Here is a 27,895-nt window from a genome sequence, read left to right as displayed (position 1 = left end):
TATGAGAAAGACTTTTTACATGGAATACACAGTTGATATTTACAGGGTGTTTCAAAAATGACCGGTATATTTGAAACGGCAATAAAAACTAAACGAGCAGTGATAGAAATACACCGTTTGTTGCAATATGCTTGGGACAACAGTAAATTTTCAGGCGGACAAACATTTCAAAATTACAGTAGTTACAATTTTCAACAACAGATGGCGCTGCAAGTGATGTGAAAGATATAGAAGACAACGCAGTCTGTGGGTGCGCCATTCTGTACGTCGTCTTTCTGCTGTAAGCGTGTGCTGTTCACAACGTGCAAGTGTGCTGTAGACAACATGGTTTATTCCTTAGAACAGAGGATTTTTCTGGTGTTGGAATTCCACCGCCTAGAACACAGTGTTGTTGCAACAAGACGAAGTTTTCAACGGAGGTTTAATGTAACCAAAGGACCAAAAAGCAATACAATAAAGGATCTGTTTGAAAAATTTCAACGGACTGGGAACGTGACGGATGAACATGCTGGAAAGGTAGGGCGACCGCGTATGGCAACCACAGAGGGCAACGCGCAGCTAGTCCAGCAGGTGATCCAACAGCGGCCTCAGGTTTCCGTTCGCCATGTTGCAGCTACGGTCCAAATGACGCCAACGTCCACGTATCGTCTCATGCGCCAGAGTTTACACCTCTATCCATACAAAATTCAAACACGGCAACCCCTCAGCGCTGCTACCATTGCTGCACGAGAGACATTCGCTAATGATATAGTGCACAGGATTGATGACGGCGATATGCATGTGGGCAGCATTTGGTTTACTGACGAAGCTTATTTTTACCTGGACGGCTTCGTCAATAAACAGAACTGGCGCATATGGGGAACCGAAAAGCCCCATGTTGCAGTCCCATCGTCCCTGCATCCTCAAAAAGTACTGGTCTGGGCCGCCATTTCTTCCAAAGGAATCATTGGCCCATTTTTCAGATCCGAAATGATTACTGCATCACGCTATCTGGACATTCTTCGTGAATTTGTGGCGGTACAAACTGCCTTAGACGACACTGCGAACACCTCGTGGTTTATGCAAGATGGTGCCCGGCCACATCGCACGGCCGACGTCTTTAATTTCCTGAATGAATATTTCGATGATCGTGTGATTGCTTTGGGCTATCCGAAACATACAGGAGGTGGCATGGATTGGCCTCCCTATTCGCCAGACATGAACCCCTGTGACTTCTTTCTGTGGGGACACTTGAAAGACCAGGTGTACCGCCAGAATCCAGAAACAATAGAACAGCTGAAGCAGTACATCTCATCTGCTGTGAAGCCATTCCGCCAGACATGTTGTCAAATGTTTCAGGTAATTTCATTCAGAGACTACGCCATATTATTGCTACACATGGTGGATATGTGGAAAATATTGTACTATAGAGTTTCCCAGACCGCAGCGCCATCTGTTGTTGAAAATTGTAACTACTGTAATTTCGAAAGTTTGTCTGCCTGAAAATGTACTGTTGTCCCAAGCATATCGCAACAAACGGTGTATTTCTATCGCTGCTCATTTAGTTTTTATTGCCGTTTCAAATATACCGGTCGTTTTTGAAACACCCTGTAGATATAACACATACAATCCTAGCACTTTTGTACATATTATTTATTTAGATTATAGCAACAGTCAGATAGAAATTACTATTGGCACAGAGTACATAAATATAATTGTTTAGTATGAAGCTATTCCAGGTATTCTTTTACACTATAATAGCAGTTGGTCATTAAAAATTTGAATACTGCTTCTTTAAATGAAGACAATTTTTTTATTTCTTTTATCTTTACCGGTAGTTTGTTATACAATCTGCTTCCTTGTATGTTTGTTTGTTTCTGCGCCAAAGCCTTGTTAACTCTTTTTATATGAATGTCATTGCACTTTCTTGTGTTGTAAGTATGTAGATCCGAGTTGGATTGGAAATTGTTAATATTTCTTTTTACATTAATTACGCTTTTCTGTATATAGAGGCACGGTAGGGGTAGAACATTCAGCTGTATAAATAATTGCTTTGAAGGAGTTAGCCTTGAACTGTTGGTAATTATTCTAACAGCTCGTTTTTGTATAGTGAAGATGGTTTTGAGATTTTTCTTGCTATGACCCCAGAAGGTGAGGCCATAGGTAATAGCAGAATGTATATAAGCAAAGTAAACAGCTCTGCTACATTCCCTACTACATACAAAACTAATAACACGTAAAGCAAAGCAAGCAGAGCTTAACTTATGCGAGAGATACAGGATATGGGATTTCCAGTCTAAATTTTCGTCTATATGTACACCTAAGAATTTGTGGTAGCAACTCTCACAATTTCTTTATTTTGTATTCTGGGATCTAGATCAGAGTGTGACTTTGCTTTCCTGTAATGGATATAATTAGTTTTAGAGATATTTATGGTTAATTTGTTCACTTCAAACCAATTTTGCAAATATTCTATAACTCTGGTTGCAGATGTTGGCAATACCCGGTTTATGTCAGTTACTACAATATTTGTGTCATCCGCAAACAGGGTTATATGAGTACCATTTACTGGAATCTTGATATCATTTATGTAAAGAAGAAATAGGAGAGGTCCTAGAACACTCCCCTGCGGTATCCCAATTTGTGCAGTCTGAATATCTGATCTGTAAACAATACTTTGGTTTTTACTGTTTGTTGTTGCAATTTCTACTTCCTGTTTCCTATTATGGAGATATGACTGAAACCACTTTTTAGCTACTCCTCGTATACTGACATATTCTAATTTGTCTAGCAGGTATCATGTTGGACTGTACCAAATGCCTTTGAGAGGTCCAAATTTATTCCTATTGTACTGTTGTTCTTATCTAGCCCCGTTACAATATTTTCAATGAATTGGGTGATGGCTGACTCTGTACTCATTCCTTTGCGAAAGCCGTGTTGGTTTACAGACAATAGATTGAATTTCTCGAGGTAATTTGTAATTCTGTTTTTCATGACTGTCTCTATTACTTTTGAAAATACCGATAATAAAGCTATTGGTCTATAGTTTCCCACTTCATGTATATTGCCCTTTTTATACAATGGTTTTACTTTTGCAATTTTTAATCGTTGTGGAAAGACACCTTCTGAAAATGATATGTTTATGATGTGTGAGAGTGGGGCTGATATGACACTAGCACATCTCATCATGACTGAGCAAGGTATCTCGTCAATCCCTGAGGACATTTTATTCTTCATTGCTTTTAATTATTCGATTAACTTCCACTTTGTTCGTGGGAGGTAGCAATAATGAATTAACACTTTGTTCTTCTGGGATTGATGTTCTACTAATCTTAGAACAATTTTTACTCAGATTGATTGGACTATTTATGAAGCAGTCATTATTGAAATTTGCTAAAGTAAGATTTCTGACTAGCACACCTTGATCATCTTTTAAAACAAAGTCATCCGGATTTCTAACATTTTTGCTTGGGCCTATTTCTTTTTTTATTACATTCCATATAGCTTTCGATTTGTTTGCTGACCCAGCAATTACACTGTCATTGTGCATTGTCTTGGCTTTTTTGATCACCTTCCTGTAAATTTTCTTGTATGTCTTAACATAATCTGTGAAGTGTACATCTTTGTTATCTTTTTTGAGCTGACTGATATGTTTTAGTGTTTGACTAGATACTCTAATAGCAGGTGTTATCCACTGGCTTGTGTTCCTAGGCATGACATTGATCTTTGTGAGCTTTTTTGGGAAACACTTCTCAAATAGGGACATGAATGTACTACAAAAAGCATTGAAAGATTCCTCGGTTGTTGTTTGTGCAAAGACATCTTCCCAGGTAGCGGAACAAACACTGGTAGCAGTTACTTCTGTAAAATATCTGAGAGTATGTGTGCAGAACGATTTGAAGTGGAATGATCATATAAAATTAATTGTTGGTAAGGCGGGTACCAGGTTGAGATTCATTGGGAAAGTGCTTAGAAAATGTAGTCCATCAACAAAAGAGGTGGCTTACAAAACACTCGTTCGACCTATACTTGAGTATTGCTCATCAGTGTGGGATCCGTACCAGATCGGTCTGACGGAGGAGATAGAGAAGATCCAAAGAAGAGCGGCGCGTTTCGTCACAGGGTTATTTGGTAACCGTGATAGTGTTACGAAGATGTTTAATAAACTCAAGTGGCAGACTCTGCAAGAGAGGCGCTCTGCATCGCGGTGTAGCTTGCTCGCCAGGTTTCGAGAGGGTGCGTTTCTGGATGAGGTATCGAATATATTGCTTCCCCCTACTTATACCTCCCGAGGAGATCACGAATGTAAAATTAGAGAGATTAGAGCGCGCACGGAGGCTTTCAGACAGTCGTTCTTCCCGCGAACCATACGCGACTGGAACAGGAAAGGGAGGTAATGACAGTGGCACGTAAAGTGCACTCCGCCACACACCGTTGGGTGGCTTGCGGAGTATAAATGTAGATGTAGATGTAGATGTAGCTAACAACTGGATGAAAGTATTCACTTTTTCTGTATAGAAGTGCCTTTTGTATCCCCACTTATATTTTACTGCCTTGGGGATAGAGTAATTTATGTATGTTAATAGTGTATTGTGATCCGAAAGACCTAAGTTTACGTTTAGTGGCTCAGTGATACCATTCTCCATATTTGTGAAAATATTGTCTAAAAGAGAAGATGACAGTTCTGTTATTCTGGTGGCATGTGTAAAGAGTGGTTTCATGTGGAAGCTGCTGAGTATACTCAAAAGCTGTCTTTTTTCATCACTTTCAATTAACAGGTTAATATTAAAATCTCCACATAAAAATAATTTCACTTCATTACTATAAAAAGTGTTTAATGCTGCTTCTATTTTTTTGAAGAATATGTTTTTGTCACCCAGTGGAGATCTATATATTGTAATGACAACTAGTTTTTCACTCTTCTCCTCAGTTTTTAACTCTATGGCACATGATTCGAAATGTTTTTCTATATTTAGATGGTCCAATTCTGTTTTCACTTTGAACTGTAGTCCTATTCTAGAGTAAATGCATACCCCACCATTTTTAAAAACACTTCGGCAATAATGTGATGCTAAATTAAACTTGCTTATATTTATGATACTTAATTCACTAGCCTTGCACCAGTGTTCAGATAAACAAATGCAAGAGACATCAGCAAGATTATTTAAAGCTACTTCTAGATCTAGTACTTTGTTTCTGAGGCATTGAATATTCTGACACATTATCCTGACTGTTTTGCAAGTACTTTTTCTTTTGTCATTACCTGGTAATGTGCTGCTTTTTCCATAGTAGTTGTGACTTATCTGCAAATTTTCTTTCTGATTTGTCACAATCTTTTCCTTTTCTTTGTCTGAAGCCATAAAAAAGCCTTATTTAATGATGTAGATGTACCTTGTTTTTGACTCCTCCTTAGGCAGTGTTGTGTTGCTGCAACATTTGTTGATGGTTTTGTTGCTGCTGCCACTGTTGTTGTTGGTTCAGTTGCTGCTGCTGTTGTTGCTGCTGCTGTTTCTGTGGCCGGAGGTGGTGGTGGTGGTAGTGGTTGTGGTGGTGGTGCTGACAGGATTCTTCGTGCTGTTGCTGCCTTTGATTCTTTTATTGACACTATTTCTGCTGATGGTGGATCTGTTGTTGTAGTATCTGTTGGTTTTGCTGTTGTTTCCGCTGAAGGTTTAGTTGCAGTTACTGATTGTGGTTTGACCATTTGTGGTAATTTTACTGCTGCTAATGGTGATGATTTTGTTGTTCCTGTTGCTTCTGTTGTTGTTGCTACTTGTGATGAACCTGCTGTTATTGATTTTTGTGGTGTTACTGTTACTGTCATTGATGGTGCTGCAGGTGTTTGCTGGTGCCTTTTTATTTCATCCAATACTTTTTGTGCTACAATTTTCTTCCCTAGGCCATTCAAGTGGAGGCCATGAGAAGTGTGGAACCTCCGACCAATGCCACTAATATCAAAAACACAAACATTTTCGAATTGACTGCATATACTGGAGAAACTCTCATTAGCAGCACTAATCTCTTTGTTCACACAAGACCAGCGTGGCAGATCATAGCGATGTGGAATGTTGACAAAGAGAACGTTTGTATGAGACAGAAGAGCCAGATGCTTTTTCAATTCTGAGCAGGCTTTAGAGGTTTCATTTTTATATACATTGTTAGAGCCACCAAATAAAGCTACAAAGTCTTTTGAAGTCAACTTGATAATTTCATCAGTGTAACTATTCTTAATTACCTCCGAAAGGGAAGCCCCAGGCTTGACATAACTCGTAGATTTCACAACTGATGCCTCATTAACAAGAGAGGCTATTCCGCGCCCGTGGCTATCAGCTAGAATGTGCAGTTTTCCCATGTGATTATGTACTTTTTGCTGTGACCTAGGCATATGTTGACATGAATTGCGCGTAGGCCTATTCAGGAGAGCAGCAACGGCTGAAACGTGTACCTGCGTATTTTCAAAAATATTTTCTGAAGCACTATGATCACTTATTTCGCTTAGCACTTCATATCTGTTTCGTAATTGAATAGGTGGGTTTAGTCTGGCCCTGTAGACATTGGTATCATATTTCCTTTCTGACGATGAATTTTCGTGTGTTTTCGGCGACGGATCAACTTTTACACACCAAGAACGGAACTTTGTTTCACATACGCCATTACTGCCTACTCTCCCGTACTTTTTACACAAGTTATGACTTATATTTTTGCTACTATAGTTAATGGTTCCTGAGTGGAGTTCACTGTGCGGTTTATTTACTCCCGTTGTGTTCAGCTGCGGGGATTTGTTGCACTCGTGTTGTAAAACGCGTATTTCTTCCACTAGCACTGCAATGATATTGTTTGTGTAATCAACCTTATTAAGTTTTTGCACAGGATGTTCTCTGCTACATTTTGCGCAGAACCAAATCTTATGTTTAGGATTTACGTTAACACATGAATAATGAGACACAGTTTTACATATCGTGCACATTACACCTTTAACCGCACGTTTCTTGCAGTGGCAGGGATCCGAACTTAATATTACACTTATTTCCCCGAAAGACGATGTAGATGCTCCACATGTGTAATTCTCCTTATTACTTCTTGTGGTTCCACAGTTTTTTTCTGTCACTTTCTTTATTATGTAGCATGGCATGCACAAGTTTTCAAAATACACACTGACTATACTGCACGATAAACACTTTTCCTCGTTATTTTTACACTTTTTTTCCGGACTTTACACACTCGCGGATCTCACTCGACGCCATATTTATTCTTAGATCACTAAGTTCACTAACTCTTTCTTGTGGATTCATGCATATGTAACTATGGCATGCTACCTGCATTTGAAAAAACATCATGAAAATGAATGGCTGTTGAAGTATCTACAGGTAGAGTACCATATTAGATAGAGCAACACTGCCAGAGCAGGGGTGCAATTTCGTAAAATAGTGTAACACAGGGTCAAGAAAGAGGCATAAATAGACAGCATAAGAAGGAAATCAACAATTAAGTGATAGCAACAGGTAATTTTAAACAAGAACAGGGTAGAGTCCCATAATGTGCTTAAGCAAAATTGCCATGTCTTTTAGGGTATGACAAGATACAGAAAAAGAGTTCAGGTTAGCTGGACTTAGGATGGATTGCAGAGGACATAACAAGGAGACAGGGGCCCATCTGTGGCTGGCAGGCCAAAGTTTCTCTAGAGTAAGGCAAAAATTCAGAGCACAGGTAAAAAACGTGAGCAGATGTGAGCACAATGAGAACATCCAGTTGACAAATGCTGAAGACATATTTGCCATCACCATCCAGCAAAAGTAACTTAATTATCAACTGAATGTGACAGAAGAGCTGAAGAACTCATTGCCAGATAGGATTATTAACAGCAGAAATCTGAATGGAAGAAGACAACAGACAATAAACTGAAGGAGTCTATCAGTACAACACATCAGGCCAGGTGTTGGAAAATGAAATGGATCATGATAGTGTCAAATTTGAAACTCCATCACCAAGAAGAATAAGGAAATGCAAGTTATCAAACGTTACTGATGAAAATAATGTTGAGCAATTCCAAATTCAGACACCACACAGATTTGAAGCCCTCAAGAGTCAACAAGAAAAATGGACTTAGGTGTCAAAAGTTTGGCAGAACCTTAACCAGGTCCTTTGTCAGGAAACCAACCACAGACAACATCAAGGAAAACTGGAGTACTATTAATATCAATTCAGTATAGTAGCCATTTACAAAGGAAAGATCATCAAATACCAAACTGAAAGCCTTAGAGCTGAGCAAACAGCATTGAAATTATTTCATCATAATCAGATCAACAGCTATACACACCAGGAAAACTATGACAGACAACTCAAAGTAGTAACAAAGGGCATACCTGAGGAAGTAACAGGAGAGAAAGTCAAAGAATCTTTAGGAGAGCACAACGTCAAACCCACAGCAGGCTGCTAATACTAGAAATGATATAATGACACACAAAAACTATATCCAGTGGGAATCTTTTGCATCACTCTGCAGAAAGACAAATTAGTTGGGATGTCTGTGACATCAAATAGATGTTTGACCCTAAAGTGACAGTGGAAACCTATGAAAGTGAGGATGTTCTGCCACACACTCTGAACTACTGGCCAATGCCCGCCAGGTGTGTGAGGTGTGATGACAACCATACAGCAAAGTACCATAAACACCCCCACCCTCCTCCCCCAGAGACAAACTTCCAAAATGTGTAAACTATGGCAAAGAGGAGCACCCTACCTCTTTCAGAGTTTGTGAGGCACTTCAGAAGGACATCCAAGCATACCATTCAACCACTCAGGAGCAAAACTATCAACAGCAACACAAAGAACAAGAAGACACCACCTGTTTTTTACCTCATTGCAAGCAAGACTAATGGGACAGTGCAACAGGATACAAACTGGACAATACAGTGATATACTTGTCAGAAAACATAGAGAACAAATATCTGTCCACGCCAGCCAGCAGAACAGTGGATTGTTGGAAATCTTTAAGGCATGAGGCAGGTTTGAGTCACTGCTGGTGATATTCCAAATGAAAAATCTTATTACCATTGTGATAAATGTGGTCAGAAAATTCAACAAAGCCCCCGACATAATTTCAGTGTTACTGGCTATCATTGCAAGAGTAATAATATTATGAGAAGGATAGTTGCTACCCACCATATAACGGAGATGCATTGTCGCAGATAGGCATAACAAAAAGACTTTCACACTTTTCAACTTTCCTTCTCATAATATTGTTACATTCCATCCTGGATTTTCCATTGTTTGATTGGAAGAGTAATATAATTTTTCGCCACAGGAGTTGGAAGATACGCTTCCAAAGAAAACAAACCTCAAATTTTACATTTTTAATGCTAATGGAATATAAAACATGAAAGAAGAGGTCAGTGAATTTATTTTAAAACATGGAGTAAATATGTCATTTACCTCAGAAGCTCACATATGAGCGTGTCAAATGTTTAAACTTGAGAATATGAACTGCCACAGGAATGACAGGATCAATAGACAGGGTGGAGGAATGGCTCTGTTCTTATGATCAAAGGTTGTCTATCATTCAGAAGTGAAACTGCTGCTAGGATCCTTAGAAGCCATCAGAGTCTTGGTTAGAATGTATGTGTGGCAGCCTATGGGAGACCAAGATTGGGTTTTGATGAAAGGGATCTCATATAGATTTTCTACAATCATAAAAAGTCCTGTTGCATGTTGGCTTAAATGCTAAACACACAATGTTGAATTCCGGGCAAACCAACCAACATGGGCACAGATGTTATGATCAGGAGGAATGCTGTAAGCTAGTAGGGCCAGAAGAATCCATCTATTTGCCAGTTGTGGATGTTGCCATCATCAAAAACATTGACCCAGGAGTGAAAATAAGGAGCATTAATGAATTCACTTTGGGTCACTATCATGTCTCAGGAGACATCTGCAACACAATGAAACCTCCAAGAGACACTAGCAAAATGGTAATTGATCAGACTCATTATGAGGGGCGGCTCAACAAATGTCATGGCTCAACAATAATGTGAGGCCCACCATATAGCCAAGCACAGTGGAGATGATCAAAGAGCCATCAACACCCTTACCAACAAAATCAAAATAAAATGAATTACCACCAGTGCTGCAACAAATGAAGTACCCAAAAAAAAAGCATAAAAGATGTCGAAAGTTCAGAAACCACCAGGACAGGTGTGAGAGGAAGAGACTCTCCTGAGTGCTAAGAAAAAGGGCAAAAGGGTGGAGTGCAGAGATATGGGAGGACAAGATGAACTCTGTCCAGCTGAGGTCATGAGAAGACTGGAGGTTCATCAAGCAACTATGAAGTCCTATGCAACATAAAACAGCCTGGCTGGAATAATGATCTCATTTTTGATGTCCTAAGGGAAGCAGAATTGTATGCCACCACTTATGAGACCCTGGTGGAAGGAATACCACAAGGCTCAGTAATCTTTCCAACACTATTCACAGTCTACGTTAAAGATCTGCCAACCACAAGACATGCACTGCTATCCCAATTTGCAGATGACACAGCTATACTTAGCAATAACAGAGGAATCATCATTTCAATTAGAAGATTACAGGAGCAAACAGATAAAATAGAGGCTTGGGCCAAGAAGAACAAAATTAATATAAATACAGATAGAAACAAAGCCATAGTACTCACAAGAAGACCACCCATACCCAGTGAAAAAATAACCATTAGTGAAAGTGAAATCAAATGAACAGATGGCATCACCCTTAACAGGAAGCCGACACAGGAAACCCCCATCTAAGATAAGAAGATTAGGACATGGAAAACAATTCAGCCAGGAAAAGACATCCATCAGCGTTTGAAGTTTAGAATGTACTAGGCCATTATACAGCCCATGATCATTTATGCATGCTTCATCTGGGGCTGGCATGCAAAACCAATATCTAACTTCTCCAATGCTCACAAAATAGGTATTTAAAGCTAGCACTAAATGCACCTTGATGGACAAGCTCTGTGCTGGTCCATGATGAATTTGAATTGAAAATGGTAGAGCAGCAGTTCAATGACCACACTAGGAAACTGACTGACAAAATCAATTTGCTCATACCACAGCACAACTATAGAAGGTAGGCATAGTTGAACCAGCACAGTGGTATACTTGCAGTAATAAGGTAGTAAACTGATCTTGACATAATTGAAGTATGTAAGCCTCATGTACCAAATATTGTGCCCAGTGCTGCCCAAAAGGCAAATAAAGAAGACCTGAACTAAGTAACCTTACCTCACACGAAGTACAGGCTCCAAGGGAGTTAGTACTTAAAAAAGCAAAGAACACTGGAATGTTCCGCTGAAGACATCCTATATAACTTTTTGCAATACCACATGATCATTTACAGCTTACATACCTGAAGCGTATTAGTAATTCCAGTGTTATTTTGTGATGGACTGTCTCATAGTACTTGCTGCAGTCCAGCAAAAATATTAATGGCCCGAGGAGACTGAAACAGTTACATTTCTACAAGACATGTGGATAATCTGGGTGGAGCATTTAGAAAGAACTATGTATTGAATACTAGTTAACATAATGAAAGGGGAATTATTATTATTATTATTATTATTATTATTATTTTTTCTACTTGGCTGGGCCAACTCATGCCAATTTCAGATCCTTATTTGTTGTTCTTCCCTTTGCTTCCAGTAGTCTATCACCTGTGTACTACGTTCTTTTCTGTGATCTGAGGCTTTTACAGCGAATGTTCTGTATCCAAGGTTCTCGGGTGTCCAGCCGGATCTGACCGTTGAAGTTCCACGATATTTCAGCAAATAACCGTTCCGCTATCATCAGGTGGTGCTGATGGAATGATCTGTCTGTGCTGTGTCCGTGGTATTTATGTCCGCGGGGTCCTGAGTCGTACCCCGTCGTGGACGGCCGGCGGGGCACCGCGTGGTGGGAGGGGTGGGGGTAACTGCAACCATGCCCTGTGGTAGGCGCAGTTCATCTCCGTCTGCCGTGGTGGAAGGATCTCGTGTCCGTTTGCACCGTTGCTCTTTGATGGTGTTTAATAATGGTTTCCAGGTCTTGCTAAGTTGAAACCTGGTGTCCCTGTTGATGAGGTTATCTGTTACGTGGATTTCTATGGGCTCCTTGTAGATACTGTGGTAGGCGCAGTTCATCTCCGTCCGCCATGGTGGAAGGATCTCGTGTCTGCTTGCGCCGTTGCTCTTTGATGGTGTTTAATAATGGTTTCCAGGCCTTGCTAAGTTGAAACCTGGTGTCCCTGTTGATGAGGTTATCTGTTACGTGGATTTCTATGGGCTCCTTGTAGATACTGTCCCAGTAGGCACTTGTGGCCATCAGGATTTTTGTCTCTTCGAATTTCGCTGTGTGTCCGGTTTCAGTGCAGTTTTCTGCTAGGGCAAAATGGCTGGGTTGGCGTAAGCGGGTGTGATGTCCATGTTCCTTGCATCTGTCCTTGACTGTGTGAACTGTTTGGCCGATGTAGGATTTGCCACAGCTGCAGGGGATTTTGTATACGCCCGCTTTCTTAAGGCCTACATCATCTTTTGCCATTCCTAGTAGGTCATGAATCTTTGCTGGTGGTCGGAAGACTGTGTCAATCTTGTGTCGCCTTAACAGTCTCCCTATTTTTGATGACACGTTGCCAGCAAACAGCAGAAAGGCCAGAGCTTGCTTCTCTTCTTCAGATTGTTCTTCATCTCGGTTCTTGCTGCACTTCTGTTGTTGGAAGGCCCTTTGGATTTGGCAGTTGCCATACCCATTCTTGTGGAACATGGTCTCCAGGTGTTTGAGTTCCGTTGGCAAGTGCTGTTCATCAGAGATCGAGTGTGCTCTATGTACTAAGGTGTTGAGCATTCCATTAAGCTGCGCCGGATGGTGGCAGCTGGAGGCATGTAGGTACAGGTCAGTGTGTTTAAGCTTGTGGTACACTTTGTGACCCAGTGAGCCTTCAGACCAGCTTAATGGAATGCTCAGTACCTGCAGCTACCCCCACCCCTGCTACCACGCAGTGCTCCGCCAGTGATCCGTGCAAGGTTACGACTCGGGACCCTGCGGACATAAATACCATGGACACAGCACAGACAGATCATTTCATCAGCACCACCTGATGATGGTGGAACGGTTATTCACTGAAATATTGTGGAACTTCAACAATCGGATCCCGCTGGACACCCGAGAACCTTGGATATAAGTTCTTTTCCACTCTTCTACCTCAGAATCCTTACATATTCAATACTTTTTTCCCACACAATTCTGTCAGTTGTTTGTTTGGCTTTTATGTTATTTTTTCTAAATCCTTTTTTACTTCATATATCCAAATTATTGACTTTTTACCCCACAAGTATTTGGAAACCTTTTTGGTTAATCTACTGTTCTGCGTTTGATATAAATACCCAAAAATATGAGTCTTCTTTTCCTCATTATTTCTGATTTGTTTTCTATGTAGTGATACATTTCGTTTGTAACTTTCAACCACCCATAGTTTTTCATGGGCTTAATATTTTCCTAAATACAGGGCTATTACAAATGATTGAAGCGATTTCATAAATTCACTGTAGCTCCATTCATTGACATATGGTCACGACACACTACAGATACGTAGAAAAACTCATAAAGTTTTGTTCGGCTGAAGCCGCACTTCAGGTTTCTGCCCCAGAGCGCTCGAGAGCGCAGTGAGATGAAATGGCAACAGGAGCCGAGGAAGCGTATGTCATGCTTGAAATGCACTCACATCAGTCAGTCATAACAGTGCAACGACGCTTCAGGATGAAGTTCAACAAAGATCCACCAACTGCTAACTCCATTCGGCGATAGTATGCGCAGTTTAAAGCTTCTGGATGCCTCTGTAAGGGGAAATCAACAGGTTGGCCTGCAGTGAGCGAAGAAACGGTTGAAAGCGTGCGGGCAAGTTTCACGTGTAGCCCGCAGAAGTCGACGAATAAAGCAAGCAGGGAGCTAAATGTACCACAGCCGATGGTTTGGAAAATCTTACGGAAAAGGCTAAAGCAGAAGCATTACCGTTTACAATTGCTACAAGCCCTGACACACGATGACAAAGTCAAACGCTTTGAATTTTCGGCGCGGTTGCAACAGCTCATGGAAGAGGATGCGTTCAGTGCGAAACTTGTTTCCAGTGATGAAGCAACATTTTTTCTTAATGGTGAAGTGAACAGACACAATGTACGAATCTGGGCGGTAGAGAATCCTCACGCATTCGTGCAGCAAATCCGCAATTCACCAAAAGTTAACGTGTTTTGTGCAATCACACGGTTTAAAGTTTACGGCCCCCTTTTCTTCTGCGAAAAAAACGTTACAGGACACGTGTATCTGGACATGCTGGAAGATTGGCTCATGCCACAACTGGAGACCGACAGCACTGACTTCATCTTTCAACAGGATGGTGCCCCACCGCACTTCCATCATGATGTTTGGCATTTCTTAAACAGGAGATTGGAAAACCAATGGATGGGTCATGGTGGAGATCATGATCAGCAATTCATGTCATGGCCTCCACGCTCTCCCGACTTAACCCCATGCGATTTCTTTCTGTAGGGTTATGTGACAGATTCAGTATTTAAACCTCCTCTACCAAGAAACATGCCAGAACTGCGAGCTCGCATCAACAGTGCTTTTGATCTCATTGATGGGGACATGCTGCGCCGAGTGTGGGAGGAACTTGATTATCGGCTTGATGTCTGCCGAATCACTAAAGGGGCACATATCGAACATTTGTGAATGCCTAAAAAAACTTTTTGAGTTTTTGTATGTGTGTGCAAAGCATTGTGAAAATATCTCAAATAATAAAGTTATTGTAGAGCTGTGAAATCGCTTCAATCATTTGTAATAACCCTGTATTTGCCCTTCTCGTATTTCTGATTTAATTTAATGTATAACATCTGCTTGCATATTGACATCCTGGCTTCACTAATGCATTGTAATGCCTTATTTTGGCCAGGCATTTTCTATAGTAAAGGTCATTGGTTATGTCATATGCCTTTCCTATTTCACACATCCTTTTCTTTATGGCAGCTTTTTCCAAACCATTTTGTTGGCTAGATACTCAAGGTATTTGAAGTTTTTAACCTTCTCTGTTTCTCCAATAACTGTTTTCAGAAATTTCGTTTTTCCCCCTGCAGAAGTTCTTGAGCTGGTCCTTCTGGTATGTCTTCTAAAATATTAGTTTGTATTACAGTAGATGCCACATTTTGAGGAAGTATAGCAGTCATTTGCAAATGTAAGTCACTTTATTTCAGTATTTTTATTTAATCTTCACAACTTTGTTGGTGAAATCTTATATTTATTTAGTTTTTTCATCCAAATACTCACTGTTTTCCCTGTTAAAAAGAACTGGAGAAAGGCCAGCTGCTTGCCATAAACCTCTGTTTATATCAAAGAGCTTAGATATTTCTCCCATAAATTTCAATTTAGATACTGTGTCTGTAAGTGTTTCATGAATTGGATTTGCTAATTTAGACTTCACACCAAATTCTTGGATTATTTTATGTGTAGTTTCTATGTCAACATAATCTAAAGACATTTTTAAATCCACCAATATTACTATAACTTCTTTTGAGTTCAGTGATCGGTGGTAAGTGATTGACTTTGGATTAAATAATTGTTCAGAACATAATTTGCCCTTCCTTAAATCACTTTGATATTCATGTAAATGACTGTCCAGTCTTGTTTCTACAATATTTAGTAGAATCTTGAAAGATATCTTTACGCAACTTGCATAAGAGAAGTGGATGTACCATGGCTACCTTCCACTCTCCTTAGATTTTTTTTGTTTCTCAAATTTCTTCACAGATTAATTTTAGTTCATTTTCTTATTTTTAGTAGACACCATTTCAAAAGTTCCACTTTAATCGAGTCTTCTGTGCTTACTTTAAGGTTTAAAGTACTTAATCAATTTCTCCGATAGTCAGAGATAAATCCCATTCTTGATTTTTATGAGTTTTTGTTTGATTCTGCAGAAATAAGAAGCTGTTGCTTCATTCTAACCTTAAGTGTCTAATAAATATCATGGCAGTATTTTTTAAAAGATTTTCCCAATCTCTGTAAGTTTCCTGTTGTCGAAGTCTATTTTAATTCTTTTAATTGTACTTGCTGTCCCCTTCTTTGCTGTTTAAACTGCTCAAAATGTTCAGTTTTCCTTATACGTTTCCACTTTTTTGGCTCCCTCTCTTAAAGCTTCTAAACACATTTCATTCCACTATATTTTATTTCCATTTTTAGTAAATCCAAATGTTTTCCGTGTAGCATTATTAATTTCTTCAGATAATTCTTGTCTTTGCCATATTTAGCTACTTTAATTTCATTTTGATATTTTTAAACTAATTCTTTTGTTATAGTAAGTTAGTCTTTATAGTATTTTACTAGTTTTTGTTATTTTACTTGTATTTCATTTTTTTTGTATCTATATTCTTTGTGTTGTATTAGGCAGGAATAACAGCTTAATTTTAAAGAGGTAGTGATCAGAATAAAATTCACCGTTCATTTGGAGATACCGTGTTTTGGCTTTTCTTGGGAGCTTCCTGAAGAAGGCTGACATTAGTTTCGGGTGAGAGCTTTGACATAGACCGAGCAGTCTCATATCATTTGTATTATGTGGACTGGGTAATGCCCTACTACATTTCTAAATTTCTTTTCTCTACCTATTTGAGCACTGGAGTCCCCCAAAAGCAATATGGTGTCTGTCTCCACTATTTTGGATATCTCAGTTTCTAAGATATCCCAAAATTCTTCTGGTATTTTTCCCCCCGTCTTCTGAATTCTTCCTGTTGTCTTCAGTTATCAGAGCATGGAAAATAGCAAGTGAGTATCTTTCTGAGGCAAATTTAAGTTCTCTTACACTTCCTATTACACTTTTATGAACATAGAAGGCTGTACTGACTAATGTATCGTTTTCATAATTCCAATAGCCTTTAAATATTTTGTAGCTTCAAATATCCGTTATATTTTCTCCTGGGAACCTAGTTTCTTGAACTGTTAGAATTTCTAGTAGTTTTTGTTTACCAGTTTGGAGTAAATAATTTACATTTAACATGCCAAAAAAGAATTTCCTCTTAAATTTTATTTTTGAAGGATTACTCTAGCTCATATCTTTGACTGCAACTGTTGGAACTTCCGATGATCTTTTACCCCCTTACGTGGCATGATGCAGTGCAGGATTTTTTTTTTTTTTTTGATTTAGCACATGAGGTACTGTATTCATTTAACAGATTTGCCATATTGCAGTTGAAATTGTATCAAATACAAAGTTAGAAATTAAATTTCAAGTAAGATAAGATTTTTAGTCCAAAATATCACTTTTTGTTCATGCTTCACTCCACTAGGCTCTTCCATTCTCTCCACCATCATAGATTAGAGTTCCTCCACCACCTTTGAGATCGTTGGCCAGATTTCAACTGTAACTCTAAGCAGGGGCTATTACTGGATGCCATTATCTGGAGCCAGCTCGACCCATGTCTTTTCACAGTGTCGTTACTCCTCCCACTCCTCCTTCCCTTGTGAGATGGGACCCCAGTGTTGGGGCCAGAAATAGTGGAATTAATTCTTCTTGTTCTTCTTCTTAGTATTATTATTGTAATATTATTAGTATTGTACAAAGGGCATTCAATAAGTAATGATGCAAATGGCTCTGAGCACTATGGGACTTAACATCTGAGGTCATCAGTCCCCTAGAACTTAGAACTACTCAAACCTATCTAACCTAAGGACATCACACACATCCATGCCCAAGGCAGGATTCGAAACTGCGACCGTAGCAGTCACACGGTTCCAGACTGAAGCACCTAGAACCGCTCGGCCACTGTGGGCGGCCAATAATTAATGCAACCCTGTTTCTTCTCAACCAATTTCAACTGAATAAAATGCAGAAGTTGCTGTGGGGCATCGTCGAATATTTCCGTTTCAGCCCCTATAGTTTCATGAAGTTCCGATAGATGGTGGTGCTATACATAGCCTTTGAAATGGCGTCTGTAACAGAGGTATGTTCCTAGCAGAGAGCTGTCATTGAGTTTATTTTGGTAGAAAACTAGAGCATTGCAGATATTCGTAGGCACTTGCAGAATGTCTACAGAGATCTGGCAGTGAACAAAAGCATGGTGAGTCATTGGATGAGATGTTTGTCATCATGACAACAAGGTTGTGCAAACCTGTCGGATCTCCTGCATGCCAGCTGGCCACACACAGCTGAGACTACTATAGTGTTGGAATGAGTGAACTTGCTCATTCAAGGTGATCAGTGGATCACAATCAAACACCTTTCTGCTCAAATGGACATCTGTTGGTAGTGCTGACAAACATGTCTGCTAGTTGGGTTACTTGAACGCATATGCCTGCTTTTTTCCCTACCACCTAGCAGAAGACCATAATGAATGACCATCTGTGCGGAAATACTTGCACATTGCAAGGCTAATCATGATAATTTTTTGTTGAACATTGTCACAGGTGATGACACACAGAATTGATCGCTTTGAACTGGAAACAAAATGGCAACCCATAGAGCGCCGCACACCACCTCTCCCCTGAAGTAAAAGTTCAAATCTGCAGCCTCAGCTTGTAAAGTCATGGCAACAGTCCTCTGTGACTCTGAAGGGGTCGTTCTGTTTGATGTCCTCCTCATGGTGCAACAGTCAGCTCTGAAGTGTATTGTGCTACTCTCAGGAAATTGAAGAAATGACTTCATCGCTTTCATTGCCACAAAAATGCAAACTAACTTCTCCTTGTCCATGACAACACAAGCCTTCACACAAGTCTGTGCACCTAACAGAAGCTCACAAAACATCATTGAACTGTTCTTCTTCATCTGTGTTTTAGCCTGGATGTTACACCCTAGAGTTACACCTATTTGGCCCAATGAAGGATTCTTTCCATGTTCAGCAGTACATAGGTGATGAGGAGGTTATTGATGCAGGAAGATATTGCTTCTGATCTTGACCAGTAGAGTGGTAGCATGCAGACATGAAGGCCCTCCCAGTAAGGTGACATAAGGCCATCACATTGAATGGAATTAGTGTTACTGACTCTTTAATATGGAGATAGGATCAATAGTGTCTAACAAAAGTGAAAATAAGGGATAAATGTAAAAAAAATAAGGGATCTAACACTGAGTACTCATATAGAATAACAAATGGTAAATAATGATACTATATTATTAATTTTTTATAAAAAATTATATCCCTACATCAACAACACAAATGACACACATTCCTGCAAATGCAAAAAAGAAAGAAATGGAATAAACATGAGAAAAGAGGTTCAACACTTGACAGATTACAATTACAGTGATTTAAAACCTTATCTTTTAATTGTTGATGGCTTTCTGGTACTTGGCAATAGATAGTGCCTCTTTTTGTAAAAGTGAATCACTTTCTATCGAAGATGAGTGCCTTATAACAATATTCAAAATTTTCAATAACATGTACCTCCACCTTTTTATCTACACTGCTCTCGTTTCATGCATCACTCCATTTACTGTTCGTTAACGAAAAAATTCTTTCTAAACCAGGCATTTGATCCAGGCACACTGAAGACAAATACAACTACCTTTAAAGGATTAGGCAAATTCACATTCCTGTTTTTTCAAAAAGTAAAAACATAGCCCATTTTTATGAGCATTTCCTTCATAAGAGATAGCATTTTTTGAAACATTGTACAAGTTGGTAGACTCCTCATACAAAGCATCTTCATCAACTTTGGTCCAAATAAATTCAAGAAGTTTCTGAATGTGCTTAAATTCAAGTCCAGAAGCTAAAGCAAATGGTATCCAAGATTCTATTGAATAAGTTTCATTCAAATTTGGAATACTGGTTTTAGATATTCAAGCAAAATGGAATGGATATTTATTAAGTCTATCTCAATAATAGCCCTGGAACAATACAATTTATTTAACATTTTGATTGTAGAATTACCAAAAATGGCCTGCCATTCTTTGACTGAATTTACTAATTACAAGAGACTCCAGTATACTTATGTTGGCACATTCTAGTTTCTTTGAGTATCCCATTATTATGTTACCAATATGAGAAAAAAAAACTCAGTAAATATGACTATGATGTTTATTCTTTTCCTGAGTCATACAGCCACTGAAATATTTTTCCAAAATAACTTAAAATGGGTTCCCAGTTTTTAATTATCCTTTCAACAGCATAGGTTAGTGTTAACCATCTGATAGGAACATGATTGAGAATTTCACTCCATTCCACTTCTGCATATTCAAAAATTGATTTAAGAGAATCTTTTCTCTCATGAGAAATGCAAAACCGGTCTTACAATTTTAAAATTACATTTTCTGTATCAGTATTTAAAGTATCACATGCACATTTTACAGTGTTATGTAAAACTTAATTCGAACAGCAAGCCATCACAATATTTCTGTTATAATCGTTCAGTAGTTTCATAACTGAATTGTTCTTCCCAAAGTTATATTTCCATTATCTGCACAGTACGGACTACAGTTCTACAGTAGGAAACATCTAAACCATGAGACACAAGAGAAGTTTTCAACAAGTTGTAATGCCTATTGCCATTTGATCACGTTGTTCTATATTCCAACATTTGGATCAAAATACCATAAGACTACTGGTAAAATTTTCCTTTTTGTGGTTATACACATCAATTCAAATAGAGAAAAATAAGCTTGACTGAGATGGGTCAGTAAAATCGGACAAACTTTTGGGGGGCCAAAATGTTTTTTCAGCTTTTGTGTGGCTACACTGCTTGCTTTTTGAAATGTATGAATCACTGAACACTTCCTTAACTAGGTTCATGTTACAATGCATGCTGTTGTAACTCAGGTTATGTTTTACTTTGTGATAAAAAGTGCCAGTTCTCCTGCAATTGCATTGCATAATTATTTTACTGAGGTTCCACTAAAGAAGTTAGATATCTTTTTTGCCCACTTGACTTACCTTTCCCTCTGTTTGTGACCTACTTTAAGACATCAAAATAACTAACCAGTCACCTTTCCTAGAGTACTAAATGAATTACATAAAAATATATAATGATTATAAGCCTATAATTTGTTTTTGATTGCTGAAGACAGTGTATGTTGTCACCATGTGCAATACTAAAATCCTCCATGCAGAAAGAACTATATGCTTTATGACAATTATTCTTTAAAAGTACAATCACTGAGTATGTTTCCTCCCTATTAATGCAATACACACACAACTTTTTAATTTTCTTGCTTGGTGAGTTTTCTTCACCAGTGTCACTCATTTTTAACTCTTTACAAAATACAGTCCTTGAATGCCTAACTGGTACACGTTGTCCTCTCAGAACACAACTACAATGATTGAGTGATATTGAAAGAGGAATACGTTGTCACGAATTGAGATGTATTGGGCTGATGCAACACTGAACAGAAGCTGTATTGGGAAACCTAAATCCATTAATAGAATGGTGGAGGAAAACAAAGGAAAGGAAGTGGCAAAGAACATCGGAGTGGACATCATCTAATTTAGAAGAATAAATGATGGGAATTCTGAAAATACGGGATGTATCTTGAAAAATATGGGACCCAGGATTTTCGTCTAAAGTAAGTGAAAATTCAGAATTTCCAGGGATATACAGGGTAGTTGTCACACTAACTTGGGGAGTTTATATTGAAAAATAGGGCCTAGTAGCCAAAATAGTGGGGAATAATATGCTGTATTGGAATCATGAATAAAACCAACCTGCTTTCAGAAAAAAAGTATCGCACTACTTAATTGAATGCCTCTCATAGTTATTACATCTCATCCCTTTGTTAACATGTATATCTAACACATAAGACTTTGACATTCTGAGTATTGTAGTCTGCCCTCATAGTCATTAAATATTTTGAATCCAGAATTTTTGTTCATGAATAACTTCTAAGGCTATTCATTGTCACAGCAACTACTGTTCTCTATTTTGTGCTATTCTCTTCCTTTGTTGATAATTTTGATAGTTTCTACTATTTTCTTTGCTTACCCCCCCCCCCCCCCCCAGTTTCCCTAAAGTATAATTTTTAATTTTATTGCATCAAAATAAAAGTCCAAAAAGTTTTCTTTTACTTTTTTGAATAGTTACTATGAGGTTTCCTTACTTATTGTTTTCTATCAGTATACAGGGTGAACATTAATAAAACTGACAAGCTGTGGGGATGGGTTGCTGACTGGAAATCAAGGAAAAATTGCTCTATGGACAGGTGACCAGAAATACATAATTGTTACAGTAGATGGCACTGTCAAATGAAAGTTCCTCTGACCATGTGCCATGTGTTCCTTGTGTGCTGCAGGCTGTGTGATTGATGCAGCATCCTGTAAGCAGCAGAATGGCCCAGTATTCACGTTGGAAACAATCTGAGATGGTGTATGGCCAAGAGGATAGAAACAGTAGAGAGGCAGTACAGCTATACCAAAACATGTACCTTCACAGACACCAACCACATCACACAACATTTCAAGCCCTTTTTGGGCGTTTGTGTGATGATGGGTCTTTTCAGACAGGCAGGAAGGGTATTTTCTTTGCTATAACCGTGCTGCCTCTTGATTGTTTCCATCTGCTTGGCCATACATAAACACCATCTTGGCTTGTTCCCTACAGGAATATGGAACCATTCTGCTGCTTACAGTATGCTACATCAATCACCCAGCCTGTGACACACAGGGAATCCATGGCATGTGGTCAGAGGAACTTTCATTCATCAGCATCATCTACCATGGAAACGATGCATTTCCAGACATATGTACATTGGATCTATTTTCCTTCATTTTCAGTCATAAAACCATCCCATCAGTTTGTTTGTTTTATTAATGTTCACCCCATATCTTCATTGGATATTCTTTTTGTTCATCTGCTCCTCAATATCCTACTCTAAAGTCATATTTCCATCACTTGTAAGTCTTTCTCTCCAGAAGTGTCCAGCTTCTACAAGCACACGAAAGATGAATACAATGAGAAATTATTTTACAGTTTCTATACTACTTTATTCGTTCACCAATAGTTGTCTTCTTTCATTGAAAGCATGTTTGCTGTCACAGTTCTTTTTATGATCTTCATGCAACATCAGTTGTCTTTTCTAATTCAGGTGTCTAAAAAGCTACTGTTATTCAAATGTGATGTCAAGTGCCCTCAACATTGATTTGCTTACTATTATAACTCAGAATTGGTTCAGATTTAGAAGGTATATTTTGCATATGTTTTTCACTATCAACTTTTAGGGCAATACCATCTGCAAATTTTGGTAAGTGAAAGGGAATTCTCCTTAATGCCAGACATTTTTGCTTTGAAGACCTTTGTAACTTTTTTAGCAAAAAGATTAAACAACCTTGACAATAAGTAGCAGCCTTGTCATACACCTTTATAACTTTTATAAAGTTGACTTTATCCTCCAAGGAAGACATTGTTCTAATTGGTTTAGAGTGATCAAGTAGATATATGGTTTGCAGCTGTTCCATATTGATAGCTCCCATTGTCCATCTTAAAGGTTTGAAATTCTTGATGCAACAAATAACTAGATGATGTCTCTTGATTAATACGAAGTACAATAAATCTTAATGTAGAGTTTAAGTACATCAGCCCAGTGAATTTTGTTCTACACTTTTGTGTTACAGTGCTTGTTGATACTCTTCCATTTGATCCCTTTAATGAGATCACTTATTTTTATACTTGTGACATTTTCAGAAAAAGTGTTATCATCTCTGTAACTTAAAGTAAAAATTGATAAATTTAGCTCCTTAATTTTTTATTATTTTAACTATTTGTGGTAGATCTTTTTACTTGCATTAGTGAAGGGTACTTTCTGTTATTCACAGGAACAGAGGGACAACAAATTTCAGCAGATACAAATATTACCACAGAAACGAGTACAATAAGAAATGAACTTAAAGGTTTGAATCCACAGTTTGTAAATGTTGAACATGAATTAGACTTCCCAACTGGAAATGAAGGTCCGCAACCAGTATACACTCTTCCCCAGGCAGATGCTTGGATGTGTAAGTAAAAGTTGTAAGAAATTATTGATATATCCAGTAAGGCATGGAAAGCTTGAAGTCTTATAATATGTTCATCCACTCACTCACTCATATATTTGTTCATTCATTCATTATGTTCCGTAAGTCCTATCATGGAGGGCAGGCTTCAGGGATGTTGAGTAAGTTGAGGGATACAATAAACAGACAGAAGCAGTCACTGCAGGTTACTTGTATAAAAGATATGAGCACAAATTATGTAAACTGCTTAACTACTTACATGAATAATTATGGAAATGACATCTAAATTATTTTACATATGCATACAGATAGTAGGAGAAGAACAGCTACTTTGAAAAACGCCACTGTTCCTCTTCTTATACCAATTAACAGCTGTTTTTGTATCTAATATCAGTATTTCAAGCAAAGCATTTTTGGAGACGTACTAAAATCTTTACCTTAAGAAGATTTGTTAACCTTGGGAATATGGTCATCAGTAAGTTAACACATATATCATATTTCCATTCACTAATGTCAAATGGGATAATAATCTATAGTAACACATCACATAGGATAAAAAAAATTCATCACATGAAAGAAAGCACAGTCATAAGGATTATGTGTGGATTTAAAAAAAGTATGCATTGCCAGCATCTGTGTAGGCAATGGAAATATTGACCACAACCTCACCATCCACTTGCTCACAGATGAAGTTTGTTGTAAGTTTGAGCTTGGAAATAAAATGTTTGACAAACAGCAGAAATATTTTTGTCATCCTGTGTTTCAATGCCGCTATGATCACAGAGCATCTGACCAGATGACTTCAATCCATTTACTGGCTTAATATAAGACCAAAATTTTCTAAAATTTTTTGTCAAGTCAGTAGATAGAATTTTACTTTTGAATTGATTGAACACTTAATGTAGCTCTCTTCACACTAATTCTGTCTTTGCTTAATTTTTGTTTGTCTGTGAGGCTTTGGCTTATTTAAATTTGCACTGATGCTCTCTTTGCTTTTGTAGCAGCAGTCTAAATTATTTCCAAACTTGCTCCACAATTTTCCCAAAATGCTACACCATTATTTGATACTGAGTGACCATAGCAAAATATATTGTTATGAAATTATCGTATGATAAACAGTTTCTTAGTAATCATGTTAGGGAACATGTTTTGCTCAGTTTTCTGTTTATGTAGTCTGCATGTGCATGGGTTTCAACAGAAATGTATTCAGGAGGAGCAAGATTCTAAAATTGCTATATTTGAGATAACTTATTCTGTGAATACCAGGACATGTTGTATCCAAAAAATTAAATTTGACATCAATTACACAAAATGAGTTGTGTATCAAAGAATTTATTACTTTCACCTCAACATTCTTTTGAAAGTACATTACTTTTATATCTAAAAGGTAAACATATTTCAGCAGCATAGTCAGAGTACACCTCTTTATCTTTAATTGTGTTGATCTGTCAATCCTCAGTTGGAATCAATAATATTAATAATAATTTCTCATATTGATGGACAATATTTAAGTGCGTTCACCAATGCTTTATCTGTAGATCCAAATGCAGCATTCTAAAGATGAAATGTCATTTCTTGTTCTAGATGAGAGGAAAATCCATTTTGTACTGTGTTGCACCTCATAGAGATCAGAAAGGTATAAACTGACCATCTGAATATTTTTTCTACATTCACACTTTGTTTTTCTATCTTCTAGAGAAGAACATTCTGAGGATTTATGACAGATTCCACTCTCTGGTATTGTACCAGTCGTTTCTTTGATTTATTAAGTTTTCTATCAGGCAGCAGCATAGAAAATAATAAAGATTCTGTTTACTCACTGTTCTCAGCCATATTTCTAGACCTCTCTAAAGCATTCAATGTCATCAGTCACAACATCTTGCTTCAGAAATTTGAATCTGTAGGTATTAGGGGCCTGGCCTATGAATGGATAAAATCATATCTCCAAAACAGAGAGCAATTAGTTGAGCTTGCTAACCAAGAAGGGAACAAGATAAAGTCCTACTGCTCAGAAAAGCAGAGCATCAAGTATGATGTACCACAAGGCTCCATTCTAGGACCATTTCTGTTTCTGCTCTTTGTAAATGACTTGGAATCGACTAGCCCATGCCATAATTACATAAAATTTGTGGATGACACAAATGTGATAATAAAAGGAAGGACCATAGAAGAATTACTACAAGAGATTAAAAATTGCCTAAAAATTGCCCATCCACATTACAGACTGGTTTTCTGGAAACAATTTAGTAATAAACACAGAAAAACAGTTACAATGCATATACACACAGTGCAAAATAAATGTTCACTAGCACCAGACATAGATTTGTTTACTAGAACCCTCAAAAGTGTAAGCTCTACAAAATTTCTTGGGTTATGGATCCAAGAAGATCTAAGATGGGTCCACCATAAAAATACATTACAAATAAATTAAATACCACTTGCTAGATTATCAAAATTCTTTCCGATTGCACATCGGAAGAGACACTAAAAGATGTATACTTCGCAAAGGCAGAATCCTTACTGTGATATCGCATAATATTTTGGGGAAACGCATCTGTTAGCAAAAATTGTTTTATATGCTAGAAGAGACTTGTAATAACCATAGAAAATGCTGCATCAAGAAACTCATGCAAGCCCTTAATCAAGAAACTACATATCCTTCCACTACCATGTCTGTAAATTTTGCAAGTAATCATATTTGTAAAGAAAATCTTAGAAAATAGCAACTGTCTTCTGTCAACTAACCAGAGTATCCACTGTATAACACAAGGACAAAGCAGGACATACATCTTCAACATGCACACACAACACTAAAACAGAATGGACCACTGCAAACATGAAACAGACTATACAATAAGCTATCTACAAACATTAAAACAATAAAATACACTTCAAAATTTAAAACTGCTATTGCCATGATCAAAACAAAACACAAATAGCATGTTTCCCCCCCCCCCCCCCCCCCCCCCCTCAAGGATATAACAGTGACATTGCTCTGTGTCCTGTTTTCTTCTGGTGAAACACATACTTCAACTCACAGTGGAGGTGGAATACAGAAGAATAAAACCATTTTGTTTGCGTTAGATGAACTTCATATATTATTTGTCTGAAGCATAGGCTATAGTATTCAACTTTTTTCAGAAATCACTCTTCTCTTATGGATCACATTTGCAATTGTGTACACTGAATCACTTAATTTTCATCTTACACCCTCTACTGTCTCACAAAACATAGTTTTGTTAGAGGTCATTTTGTTCTGACAGTCAATCGTTTTTTCCCTGTCAGTGATACTTAACAACAGCAAAATTATGCCCAGCTTCTGTGTTAAGGCATGACCAGCCTCACTCTCCTGCACAATGCAGTAATAGGGAACAAGTCAGTGAGTAGGAAGTGACTCTAGTGCCACTTCTCTCAGACTCATCTATTCATGGAGCTGTAGTAGGAAGGAAGGAAGGAAGAAAACCAGTGCAGCACTGACATTACAGCAGCACTTTGATTTATGATGTATGCAACCCCAACATTAGACTTGTAATCACTCTGTTTCTGAGATCTACCACTCTCACTTTTCTATACCCCAAAGCAGCCAAGATTTATTTCCTGGTCACTATAGTTCATACAACACAGCTACATTGACAGATTTTAGTCTTGTGTGAATAGATTTATCAGGGAGGCCGGAGTGAAAAGGGATATATATATATATTTCACTTTCAGAAAACAGTTATCAGTTTATGTTCAAGAAATATATCAGTCTCTGTTGAAACATTATATTATCAAGTGTAAGTGAAATTACAGTAAGAATTTTAGACAAACATAAAAATTTCAAAGAGAAGTGGGAATTGAAATACATTTGCTGTGTAGTAATTAATAAAAAAACCCTCTTCTGGACACACAGTCATGCTATTAGTGTACCAAAATTATACAACATTAGTCATCATAGTGATCAGCACAAGTCAACAAATA

The 27,895-nt window shown here is 38.0% G+C and overlaps 1 protein-coding gene across 1 annotated transcript in view; it reads left to right on the top strand.

The window, feature by feature from the left end:
• Positions 1–27,895, top strand: part of LOC124798416 (murinoglobulin-1-like) — a 288,271-nt gene that overhangs the window by 238,694 nt on the left and 21,682 nt on the right. The window contains exon 28 of the mRNA XM_047261813.1: positions 23,759–23,938. Coding sequence (XP_047117769.1) covers positions 23,759–23,938 — 180 coding nt within the window. The remainder of the gene's footprint in view (positions 1–23,758; positions 23,939–27,895) is intronic.

This window comes from Schistocerca piceifrons, chromosome 5 (assembly GCF_021461385.2).
Source record: "Schistocerca piceifrons isolate TAMUIC-IGC-003096 chromosome 5, iqSchPice1.1, whole genome shotgun sequence".
NCBI classification, from domain to species: Eukaryota; Metazoa; Arthropoda; class Insecta; order Orthoptera; family Acrididae; genus Schistocerca; species Schistocerca piceifrons.
This window is presented reverse-complemented; position numbering and strand designations above follow the sequence as displayed.